This window comes from Bombyx mori, chromosome 21 (genome assembly GCF_030269925.1).
Source record: "Bombyx mori chromosome 21, ASM3026992v2".
Taxonomy (NCBI): Eukaryota; Metazoa; Arthropoda; class Insecta; order Lepidoptera; family Bombycidae; genus Bombyx; species Bombyx mori.
This window is the reverse complement of record NC_085127.1, coordinates 9,330,122-9,343,043: the sequence shown is the minus strand read 5'-3', so window position 1 is coordinate 9,343,043 and position 12,922 is coordinate 9,330,122. Positions and strand designations below refer to the sequence as shown.

The window sequence follows — 12,922 nt, the reverse complement described above, 5'->3', positions numbered from 1 at the left end:
TAAAGATTATTCAGTTCGATTTGTCCTTAAATGCTACTACTAGTCGTTAGTCGTGAGACCGCTGTTCGGTGGTTGTAATAAATTTCGAATCTTCTTAATTTGAATGAAAACAAAGATCAGTGGTCGTGCAATAACAAAGAAATTTAATGTCACACCGTTCTTGGGTTCTAAGAGCTGCGTGCTCTCATACCACAAACAGTTTGAACAACAATTTAAAGTGCACAATAAACACAGAGCCACATCAGACGACGACCTGTTGTCGACGACGGACCACGACGGCGAGCTCGGCAGCACGGACGACCTCAGCGCCACCTCGTCGCTGCGCTCGCAACGCCTCCTGCACCGGCAACTCTCCTCCGACGACCCCATCATGGTTTGAAATCCGCCTCTTCAACCGATCGGTAATATTTCATTCAATTCAGCCCTTCGAAGCTTCTATTGAACGTCAAATATTGTTGAGAGTAATGCTGACATTACAGTGGTTGTGAAACGCCATCGTAGTAGACGTTTTGAGTTTTCTAGGCTCGTGTTTGTCAACTGTATGGAAAATACATCACTGTCTAGTTTTAAAGCCTGTAAATTTGTATGTGTAATGTTGAAACGGAAATCCGCACGTGTTCTTTAATTGGTTTCTTACGATCCTGTCCAATTACACAGTCTTGTGAACTGTTAATGTTTTATATCGAAAAAATATCTAAAAGAAAGGAATATAGGTCTGTTTTATTATCGATCTTTATAATATGTAACACGTTAACGAATTTTGTCTACTTATTGAGGTATTACACGAAAATAACATATTTTGTTTGAATTTAGAATTAAACGCATTGAAAAGACATTTATAGAGTAATAGTCAGGACTGTGATTGTGTTTGTGAAAATTATTTTATTGAAAGCTAGGTTAAATTCGTCATAGTAAAATTGTGTTCTTTAAAAAAATTGTTGAAATGATTAACAAACTGTATAAATAAACTAAATTGGTTTTTATTATAAAACGTTCATTTAAAAAGTACATATTACTGAAATTAATCATTTTTATATTCCTGACTCCAAACAAATTAAGTAGATTATAGAAAACACAAGGCCGTGTGTATTATGTCAGAATTATTACAGCAATAGACAGGTTGTCTTCACCGAACGTACTTATAATTTAGTGAGAAGTATATCATTGTAAAAAAGTTGCGAAAAGTAACTTATTAGAAGAGCTTAAACAGGTTTTTATATAAATTAATGATAACGTCAATGTGTAAAATTATTTTCATATGTAGATATTCTAGTGTCTCAATTTGCTGTGGACATTCTATTTTACGAAAAAAAAATATTTCCTTGTAAATATGTACAATTTTATCTTATTTTACTAGCTCTAATATACTTATGCGATTTTATAGTCTATAAAGAATTTGTGAACGAATTCTAAATTTAACAATTATCTTTATAAAACTAAAGATAAATGCATTTCATGTACTGATTCTTGTTTCAATGTAGTTAGTGTAAAACTATAGAGAAATTTAAATGCTTTCTTTTTTTCCTTTTTTCAACAGTTTCTAATTACCTACACACATTGATAAATGAGTCGTCTATTATCAAAGGTGGCAATCTGTGTATTTGGACAAAAAAATGTTATTGATATGTCAATACAGATTGATTTGAATATAATCGTCTCCTTCAAAGAATACGGTTCAAAACCTGCTTTAAATAAAGGTTAATACTTAACCTGTTATTTATCTAAGATGTCGTTCAGAAGAGTTTTGTGACTGCCAATGGAATACAAAGTCAATAATTCGTTTTTCTGCTTTACCAATAATTATAATTGTCCAAAAGTCACATTGCCGGCTTTGATAATAGTCGACTCAAATAAATCATACATTTAAGTAACTCCTACTACCATAAGTACATACATATACGTAAACAGCTTTTCTTATAAATTAACGCTTTAATTAACATTAATTGTTAAACAAACATACTTTAATTCCATGACACGCTACAATGTAGAACCCTCAAACTATGCTATTATCACAAAAAATATATGTTTAGAAAATAAAAAATTGAAACATTACAGTACTTGCCTCTTGTATTGCTTCATAATATAAAAGACTGTCTAATTAAGCTATGAATTTATAGTTAAGTCACAAATAAAGATAATAAATATCTGTTTTTAATTAGTTTGTAACTATCTTACAACGAATTTTTCTGTGAAAATTTATTGTTTATAAGTTCTTGATCAGGTATTTTGTAATTATTTAAACTGTAGTTTATGACTACTGTTCTTACGATACTAAAAGCTTCGAGTAGGCACGATAAATTTTAATGCACCAAGTTTACTGAATCTCAACATTTTGAAACATTGAAACTATATTCTCAAAGTGAACACATAACTTTACCGAACCAAGCAATATTACCATTAGCAAGTATTAATATTAAAATTCTCGTAGACCCAGTTTTCAACACCCGCCTAAAGAAACAGAGGATTCATTACACTGGTAGAATTCTTGGGAGTTTATCAATAGTCAAATGCTGGTCTATAAATTGGTGCTTATTATTTTATTAAAACATTGTCTAGCTATTCATAACTAAAACTGAAATAAATCTAAAACAGTAAGTACCGTAGATCAGCTTTGGCAATGCTGCATGAACAAAACAAGTAAATATCTTTGATTGCACACATGAAATATAATAATTTGCATTCTGCACCCAAAAGCAAACAGATAATATCCAAAATATTTGATTTTTGCCTAAGTAGTGAAAAATCTAATGTTTTTATTATGTGATTAATTAGACAGATAAATATCTATTGATGTTAACTACTTAACTGAATATTCTAAAATCATTTTATAGAGGTTCAGACCAACTATTTCCGGCCATTTTGAACCTTGATTCATTTCAAAGGCTCCAAATTAATTTGAAAAAGATCTTATTACATATATATTTTAATTCATATTTTTTTTAATTGTAAAATAGACACTGATAATACTTTTAAATTTGTAAAGTACTATCAGTATTTTTAGACTACTATGCGTTTGGAAATAGATGCCACCCTTATGCATTCTAGTTTTCTCTGTAGTAATAAAAATATACTCATTAATAGTGTACAAAATCAATGAAGAGGACGTGTATCGAGGCTTTTGTATTAAGTTATAAGTTTTATGGAAACTAAGAGGTGTGTGTGAAGAAGATGCGATCTGTGTGGATGTTGTACTTGTAAATAATTAATTATATTTTATTGGGGTACTATTTTATCTTTGAACTACTACTACTACTATGTTGCTGATGTTGATTTTTAAGTGCCTAATAATGTTATTCTATTTCATTTACTAATTCTAACTGGTGCATATTGTGATTGGTTTGTTAAATTTTATAAGTGTTAATCTGTCTTCTAAATTAAGCCATCGGAATTTCTACCATTTCCTATTAGTGATATCTAAAAATAGAACTGATAAATATGGAATTTTGAGATATTATTAAGATATTTACAGTACTACTGCTGTAATTGCAAGAACTGCAAGTTTTACACTAGTTTCTAAGGACCAAAACTAAACACATAGTAATTTGTATTTCTGTGTTAGTTGATTGTGAAGTCGCCACACATTTGTAATCATTAGATTGTCTTGTATCATATAACATGTATATTTCAAGTTATTTTAGGAATCATATTGTAATGTGTCAATGCGATGAAGTGTAACCAAAATTCTGTATACAAAAATATGAATAAAAAGCAATTTCTGTGATTTATTTATTTTCATTCTGTATTTATGTTTCCATTTGTTCAACATATGAGCAGGGTAATTTTCCTATAGGGCACGCAGACCACTGAAAATGATCTGAAACCAATTCCCATATTCCATTACCTTGATATGTACCCTTAGATTTGCATTCATTTAGTTCTTGTTCATTTTGAAGGCTTTCAGTCAAATCTATTGTGTCTTGTGATGATTTAATATCATCAATTGTGTAAATTCTGGAGGATGCTGTTACTAAATTTTTCAATGGTGTTGATATTAATTTTGCCAACTCGCATATTTTATTTGTAACAATATCTGGCAATGGTGGTTCTACTAAATGTAAGATTTCCTTTACAAAGTAATTCAGAAATGGATTATAAGTCGAAATTATAGGCTGAATGAAGTGAATATTTTGCAATTCCATTGGGATTGGTTTATTCAAATCAAACACTATTCCACTTTTATAATTTGGAAACCAGTGGCGGTATAAGGCTTTCAGTTCCTCATGCGTCCTGTGCCCTTGATACTTATTTCTGAAAAAAACAACCAATATATATGTACAGCATTTTAAGACTAATTAACTACAAATCTAACTTAAGTTGCATTTGGTAAAAATTTGATTAATTCAACATTATTTAGTATCTTTGTGTACTGTACAAGTTTTATATTTATTTATTAACTACTTACTTTTCCATTTTATTCAAGATATGATTTCTTTTTCTGAAGGCACTGAAAATTTCAGAGATCCACAAAGCCGCTAAATTAGCCCGTTGCTCATTACTCTCCTGACTTATTTTAATAAGTCCCATTATAAATTCAAGAAGCAAATCATTTAAATGTAGGAACCTGATTAGTACTTCAAAACACTGGATATACTTTTTTTTCAATTTTAGATGACGTTTCTGTGGCTGTGTACCAAAATAGTTAAATGTATCTAGTGACAAGATCAAAGACTCATCACCAAGCAAAGCTTTGTTGACATATTTTCGCGCATTTTTATTTTTTAATAAAAATTTACCATGATAGTTCATTTTATCGATCAATGTTGAAATAGTAACTTGTCGAAGATTGCTTAGCTCAATGTTATCACCAATTAAATCCCTTGCATCATTTATGATCGAATCTCGCATATCAACATCCACTATGTCAGCCAAAGTTTTAATTTTGCATTCGGAATTAGAGCAAATACTTAATGAAATGCAAAAATTCACTAATATCATTACTCTAGTTTCTTCTTGGCTATCTGTTTCTTGTCTCCCCGATTTATAGTCTGTTATAAGAAGTTTATGTTCTTTCCAATAATTTGACTTTAGCCAATCAAGCCCAAATTGCGTTGCATCTCTAAGCAGTGACAATGAAGGCAGATTATTATTATGGGCAGTGTCATGTCTCAATTCCACTATCCAATCTGGAATACCTACATTTTTCGCGGCTTTAGATAATGTGTTTTCCTTAGTTATGGATACATCTAACATGTGATTTATAAATCGCATAATCGCAGATGAATATGCCAAACGAAGCACATGATCATTTCCATTATCATCGGGGCTATTCAAGTCTTGAATATGGACTTGCAGTAATATTAAAGTAGATTCTATTCCTGACGGCAAGGAAGGACATCGTGCTTTCCATAACAACAACCATTTTAGTGCTTCATTTTCGTCAGAATTCTCTGAATATATTAAATTCATCACTTTAAGCCATTCCTCTGTATTTACCCAGGGTACCACAACACAATTACTCATTTTTAAGAAAATTATGCTGTATTTTAATATTTACTTTAGAGCCCATTGACAAACACACACAACATGTGCTTATTTTGTGCTTCAAGTAACTTGACAAAAAATGTCAAACATATCCTTATGTCAGACTATCAATTTTTAAGACCAAAGGTTCTTCAATGCTAATCATTTTTAAAGAAGTGTTTAAGTGCCGGTGTCAAAGTATAGCTATTACTTAGGGCGAAAGAGTAAATAATAATATTAAAAAATAACCTTTTTTGTCTAGTGCATTTTATGTGATTTTAAATGTAATACTTTCCATACTTTAACAGTATGCAGGGTAGAAGTAAGGAGCACTATCATAATGTTTTAAAAAGTATCCACTGAAAGGCGGCCAAATAAGACAGCGCCATAGTAGCAATTGGAAACATTTTAAAAACAGTGCTATAAACTATTAGAGTAGGATGGTAAATTAACAAGAAAAGAAACACGTAATCTACGTAAATAGTAATAAAAACAAATAGTTTAAAATTTAAATACTGCATGTTTTTTACCATACAAGTCACACTTCACACTGCTTAAAACTGCTATACTCATACCATTTCCACTTCTTAAACTGGCGCTATTTAGTTGAGTATTCGAACTATAACTTGTTGCTTACAAGTGGACATCTTTTTCTACCGTTCAAGATGGTATTCCTTAGTTCTGTCCTCCATGCAATAGCTACTATGGAGGCTTCACTTTAACGTTCATATCTTACTTTCAATAATTAGGTTAATATATTATTGTAAGTTAATTGCTTGAAAAACAATATATTCTTTTACTTAAAAGTATACCTACTTTTATTATGAGATTAATTAAAGTGACAATAACTTGAATATTAAATTTTTAAAATACCTGAATTTAAACAATAGTTTTTTTGTCGAAGTGAAAACCACGCCAAAAAACGTCGTTACAGTAGTACTGCGTTCCGTTTTAAACAGTGACCAATACCGTTCACCGTCCTCGTCGAACTCTTCTATTACGACGAAGAGTTCCACGAGCGAACTAGCCCATAGACAGAGCCCACTGCGTTTTTCGCCGGATATCCCAGTGGGTCGCGATTCCGATCCCGTGGTAAATTCTGCGAAGCACTGCTCTTGCTAGGGCCAGTGTTAACAAATTTTCTTAGGTTGAGCCCGTGAGCTCACCTACCCGTCCGGGCGTAGCTGTTAGTTGTGTCTTAGGCTACCAGCGAATAGGTAGGGAAAAGTGACCAGTATTAGATAACTATAAAAGAACGGCTTCGCAATATACGCAGTATGACGTCATACCTTACAGCGCACGCATTGGAAATCAGACCATAACGGAAGTGTGGTAGCTTATGACGGTGTTTTTTAAGCATTTCCACTTTCTACTATAGTCCTACTTTTCTCCCTTGGTGCACAATGTACTATATTGTTGCAGCAGCTTACACATTTTTAAGATAAACACATTTTTTTTTGTCTTATGTATTTTCGGCGGTAAAATAATCTCATGTCACAGACTATCTTCTTTTTTCCACCTCTCGTGCGTTCCGGCTTACGCATCATACAAAGGTGCGTTGATAAACGCCACACATCTATACCTAAAATTTAACGCATTCGCAATATTTTAAGGTCTAAAGCTAAATACCTAAGATATATTATTATATTTTTATTAGATTAATGTCTTACACTGGAACTTGTTTCAAAAACACTTCTTCCTGTTCTTAATAGCTTTCCAGAGAAATCTACTCTAATCATCTCAGGTGTGGAATATTTAATTAAGAAAATAAATTTCAATGCAAAGACGATGTTGGTATGATACCAGTATAGAGTGTACCTACCACTTTTATATCTCACGAGACGGTCTACCACCAGTAAATTGTGATGCCTATTATAAAAGTGCGCAAAGAGGTTGTGGGTTTCGATCTGAAAAATTAATTGAATTTCAATGTTATTGAGACTTCACGTTATGTCTTATAGTAAGCAAAAATACTGGTAGCCGCTTACTGCAAACTCGCAAAAATCTATAAAGTTATAGTAAATTAATTATTATCTCTATCTTTTACCTGCGTGTAAAATGAATATTTAAAAAAAACAGGTTACGTAAGAATTATCATTTTATTAAAAATCGATTCCAAAGCAAATGTTCAATATAATATTCACATGCAGTTAGAACGCAACATTTCAATAGCTTCGCTTTACACTTTGTACAGGTCACGTAGGTAATTTACATCGGTACAAAATAACACAATCATTCGATAACATCGTTCCGAGGCGTTCAACTTCCGAAACGTCAAAGAACTTAACTAAAACATAATAAATTAAGGTAATAATACTCGAGGAGCTTTGTGTCAGCGCCGGGCTACGATATTCTGTATCCGACCGATCGAAATAGTGTTGTCGATGGCGGTCACAGGCCACCGGTTCACAGGTCGACTGTATCAAGGTTCTGCGTGGGCGCCTTGGGCTCTGGTGGCGGCGAGGAGGGGCGCGCGTGGAACTTCCCGGGCAGCGAGGCGAGCGCGGAGAAGGCGGCGTCGGCGTGCGGGATGCGGCGCATGATCTTGCCGGACGTGATGAGACGGCCGAAGCCCTCCTGGTGCGCGAAGGCGTACCCGGAGCGCACGGAGCGGCGCGCGCGGCGGGCGGAGGGAGTGCGGGGGGCGGGGGCGGCGCCGCGCCACCGCTGCCGCAGCCGCAGGCGCTCCGCCAGCGTGCCGCGCGCTCGGGCGCTCGCCAGCCGCCACGACACCACCGGCACCATCAGGATTATCATCTGCACGAATCGAAACTTGTCTTAATATTCGCGACTGGCGATCTCTCGATGAATCACTACATAATAATAATATAAAAAATCAAAGAAAACAATCGTAATGTTGGACAATTAATTAGATACGGCTTTAGCTTAGCATTACCTCTTAAATACAACAAAAATGTTTAGGATCAACCTTAACTGTTAGCAGCAACCTTTAACCTAGTTTTAATATAAAGAAATTTCGTTTGAACGCTATTTAAATTGTGTAGCCTGTAATTTGATATATAGTTTCCAGATAATGAATCCAATATCGACGCCATATATCATAATAATCATGTTTTTTTGTAAACACAAAACCATACTAACGGTCAATACGGCCGTGAACCAGAAGGTGGGTTGCGTGAGCGCCACGGTGAGCGAGCCGACGTACGGGCCGCCGATGGCGTAGTTGTAGAAGTAGTCCAGCACGAAGTACGACACGAGCGAGCCCCAGATCGTGACGTGGTTGAACACGGTCCAGTACGTCGTGTCCAGTGCAATCTGGTGCAATTATAAAAAAAAAAGTTTTGTATTATCTATGTACGCAGCGCGTGCTAAAACTTATTAGGACTTTTTGGTGGGAACGCGAGAAGTGAAGTTGTGTGATTTGTTTTATTTTGTCTATTTAGTGTTTATTCAGGTTTAAATGTGTAATAACGATGGTTTATTAACTGTTTAGTATTTGTGAAAGTGCACAAATGTGGAAAATGAAACAAAGCCGCTGAACATAACTTCTCGGGATCCTCCAAAAAGTCCAATGAAAAAATCCACTGAATCATCTTCATTTCATTTCACTCTATATTATCGTTTTTTTATAAAAATCAGAATATAAATTATAATAAGACATAACTTAAAGGTCTCAGTTACCAGGTCATAAAATCCCTTAAAAAAAAATAAAAATGTGTGCGTGTACTAGTGTACACACGTAAGAAGTGAAACTTGTTTATGGCCTTATTTTTCGAAAAATGATCTACATGCAACTTTCTAGAAATTGGTTAAATAAAGTTAAATTAGATAAAGTTTAAACAAAAGGATTTTATTATCATAGACATGAATACAAATAATACAATTATTTCACTTTACCTTTTTGCTACTAAGATTATTACAGCATTTCATTAATTGTAATAGAATTATTACTATCATTGTCATTGTCATTATATATTTTTGTAATTAATGGCTTATGGTAACTGAAATATGAAATATATGGTTTACATTCCACGAAATTTAGTGACCGAGTAAAAACTCCATCAATTGTAGTGCCAGATCTTGTTGTTGACGTTTGAGGACTGTTTTTCATGGATAAATTCAATTTATCTTTCAGAAATTCAACTAGCTTCAAAGAATTTTCCGATGCAAAATTTACATTAAAATCTCCACTTAAAATCATCGGTATTTTATAATTATTGTTACCGAGTAAAGAGGCACCTTCACTTGTGTACGGCAACAATGAATGGTGAAGAAAAAGATGGCGCGTAACGGAAAAATGTGACGCGTAACCGAAAAATGTGACGGTAAATTTTTTTCCAACGCCGATAAAGAAGTTTCACTTCAAAAATAATGCTAATAACACATTTTTTACGAGTGTACATGCGCGAAAGTTCACCTGCGGCTATATCGTATCGTAAAATTTCACTCTCATCAATTTTTCATAACGCGCCTAAAGAAATATAACTTCAAAAACATTGTTATTTAGTTATTAACCTGAGTTGTATTATCTATTATCAGTATCGTGGCCACTACGCTGCCCAGGAGCATGTGGTCCGACAGCACCCGCCCGTCCGCCGCCAGCCCATCGTTGTACGTACCTGTAGTCAACATTAGCACTGATTTCCTTTGAATCTGTTTTTTTGTTATATTAGCACAGGAATATATGTATATTTATGTATAAACATGTACTAATGATAAGTTAACAAAAAAATATATAAAGCAATTAATTACCTCGTAGTCAGTGATTGTATTCAATTGAATTTGGTTAGATAATTGAAATTTATTATTAGAATGGATAGAATACGGAATGAATATGTTAGAGGAAGTCTGAAAGTGGCACCTGTGACAGAGAAACTGAGAAGTGTGCATTTGGGATGGTATGGACATGTGATGAGACGATATGACCATGTGGTTGGTAAGAGAATGTTAACTATGAATGTGGAAGGATAAAGAGGAAGAGGTAGACCTAAGAAGAAATGGATGGATTGCGTGAAAGACGATGTGTGTAAGAGGGGAGTGAGCGAAGTAATGATATGTGATACAGGAGTATGGAAAGAAAAAACATGTTGCGCTGACCCCAAGTGACTGGGAGAAGGGCTGGAGAATGATGATGAATTGAAATTTATTATTCTTGTAGCAGTCTATAAAAGATCGAGCAAACCCAAGCAAAAATATTCAAGGCTAGTGCAAAAATCTTTAAGTCTCATCGCTCGAAAAAACACCTTTCGAATTGACGGCAAAAAAAACATTTATACGTTGGAATGAGACTGTCAGTTGAGAAGCAATCAGATCCGTTCGCTCACCGTAAGGGATGAGGAAGAGCACGAGCGAGGTGAAGCAGCCGTGCAGCGTGGACTTGATGAACTCCGTCTTGTTGAAGAGCTGGCTGGTGTGTCCCGGCGCGTACAGCTTCGGGAACTGCAGCGACGTCGCGTCCGACACGTCCTGCTCGAACACGCCCAGCGCCAGCACCGGCAGCGACGTGTAGAACAGGTTGTACACCGAGATGAACATCTCGTCGAACACCGTCTGCACACAACACGACACGCCTTCTTCACACGATTCTAACTCATACGAACGACTACATAAGGTTCTTAGTTGTACTGACTGAAATGCTCTTAGTCTTCTTAGATGGGTGGGTGGAAGAGCTCTACCGACGACCGATCTACGACATCTACCTTGAGATATCAGTTCTAAGGTCTCAGGTATAGTTACAACGGCTAACCCCACGCTTCAAACCGAAACGCATTACTGCTTCACGGCAGAAATACGCAGGGCGATGGTACCTACCTGCGCGAACTATCAAGAGGTCCTACCACCAGTAATTACACAAATTATAATTTTGTGGGTTTGATTTTTATTACACGATGTTATTCGTTCACCGTGGAAGTCAATCGTGAACATTTGTTGAGTACGTATTTTATTAGAAAAATTGGTACCCGCCTGAGATTCGAATACCGGTGCATCGCTCAACACGAATGCACCGGACGTCTTATCCCTTAGGCCACGACGACTTAAACGATGACGTCTGCGATGTTGAAAAGGCCTTCACTTTGTATGAATTAACATTGGAAATTGGTCTTTATAGGAATAAGGACCGACCTATGAAAGGTATGGATTTTAATGCCACGAAGCATAATATAGAACTAAAAATGCGACCGGATAAAGTATTGTTTATATAAAAAAGTAATTTGATCACACATACCTGCGCACTGAATCCACAGAAGAACGCGAACCAGAAATGACAGACGGTGAATGCGAAGTTTTTGTAGAAGAAATATCTTAGGAATTTACACATCCGGTAGTAGGACCAGCGCCCGTGCACCAGCAATAGGCGCTGGAGGAACCGGAACTGGGCTATGGAGTAGTCCGACGCGAGCACCGCCTGCATGCCCTCTTGGCCTGATATGCCCACGCCGATGTGGGCCGCTGGACATAAAATACATTCTATTCAATTCACATATTACGCTTTCAACATAATGTCAGTTAAAACGTCAACTGAGCTACCTCCTTTTGTCTAATTTTTCTTTCTTTTATTTATTTACCTGTGATGGGTGTAAAAGGTAAGTAATAAATGATTTATTATTATTGGTATGGTGACTATGAAACATTGCACTACATGAAAGTTTCATATTCACAATACCAACATTCCTGACATTCACTACCCTGACCGAAGAATCAAACAAAAATAATTATTTAATATAATATACAAAAGGATCGGGTATTTATGCGTTACTTTTTAATGAAGTAATTTCAATTAGGCGAACCATAAGCATACTTTTAGAAGACAAACAAACAAACAATTTTTATTTTTCTACTAGGAATTTATATTACAAACAGATAAAGACAAAACAGTTAATACAATTATCATCGTTGTTTGTCACTGAATTTTTTATATTTTTTCTTTGTTTGTATTAGAGCTTTAGTATTATCAATAGATAAATCAGAAGATAACACAATATGCGTGACATTTGACAGCTGACATTATTTGACATAATAAATGAAGAGTTCATGTGAATATTACCTTTGATCATGGACACGTCGTTGGCTCCGTCGCCTATAGCCAGCGTCACGGCTTTTCTGCTTTTCTTTATTAATTCTACCACCATCGCCTTTTGCAGTGGAGTCACTCGACAACAGATCACAGATCGACAGTGTAATACTACTTCTGAAAATCTGAAAGAAAAAAAGCCATTATATTTTTAACTAAGGACTTATGCTTGTGTTCTGTATGAGTATCGCTCCGGCGTTCGAACTGTTTATGCTTAAATTTTTTTTTATAAGTCTTAGTGAGAACGGACGAAACATTTTTATGCACATTTATTGCTTTTGAAGAGTGCATTCTGTTTAAAAAAAACAACCTTTATTTTTAACGGTAAAATAAATGAAACTAAATTATACGTATATTGAGTGATCATAAGTAAGTTATAACTTAGGATACATTAATAAAAGGATTAAAGACCGCTAAACTCTTTGGGGC

The 12,922-nt window shown here is 35.0% G+C and overlaps 3 protein-coding genes across 7 annotated transcripts in view; 1 reads left to right on the top strand and 2 right to left on the bottom strand.

Moving 5' to 3' along the window:
• LOC101742699 (unconventional myosin-IXAa) overlaps positions 1 to 3,721 on the top strand; it is a 43,762-nt gene extending 40,041 nt beyond the window's left edge. For all 5 annotated transcript variants that reach the window (XM_012693356.4, XM_004929715.5, XM_021350197.3 and 2 more), the window contains one exon: positions 235 to 3,721. In XM_012693356.4, the coding sequence (XP_012548810.1) occupies positions 235 to 379 (145 nt within the window). In that variant the 3' untranslated portion in view covers positions 380 to 3,721. The remainder of the gene's footprint in view (positions 1 to 234) is intronic.
• Positions 3,713 to 6,972, bottom strand: LOC101741360 (uncharacterized). Its single transcript, XM_038018532.2, has 2 exons — positions 4,403 to 6,972; positions 3,713 to 4,248 (listed from the first exon to the last, which is right to left on the bottom strand). The coding sequence occupies exons 1-2, from the start codon at positions 5,458 to 5,460 to the stop codon at positions 3,744 to 3,746; spliced, it is 1,563 nt and encodes a 520-aa protein (XP_037874460.1). The 5' UTR covers positions 5,461 to 6,972; the 3' UTR covers positions 3,713 to 3,743.
• A 573-nt stretch (positions 6,973 to 7,545) lies between these two features.
• The window catches only part of LOC101741077 (probable phospholipid-transporting ATPase IM), a 42,719-nt gene continuing 37,342 nt past the window's right edge, over positions 7,546 to 12,922 (bottom strand). The window contains exons 18-23 of the mRNA XM_012693360.4: positions 12,467 to 12,618; positions 11,648 to 11,871; positions 10,746 to 10,971; positions 9,937 to 10,040; positions 8,563 to 8,736; positions 7,546 to 8,217 (exon numbers count right to left, since the gene is read on the bottom strand). Coding sequence (XP_012548814.1) covers positions 7,867 to 8,217; positions 8,563 to 8,736; positions 9,937 to 10,040; positions 10,746 to 10,971; positions 11,648 to 11,871; positions 12,467 to 12,618 — 1,231 coding nt within the window. The 3' untranslated portion in view covers positions 7,546 to 7,866. The remainder of the gene's footprint in view (positions 8,218 to 8,562; positions 8,737 to 9,936; positions 10,041 to 10,745; positions 10,972 to 11,647; positions 11,872 to 12,466; positions 12,619 to 12,922) is intronic.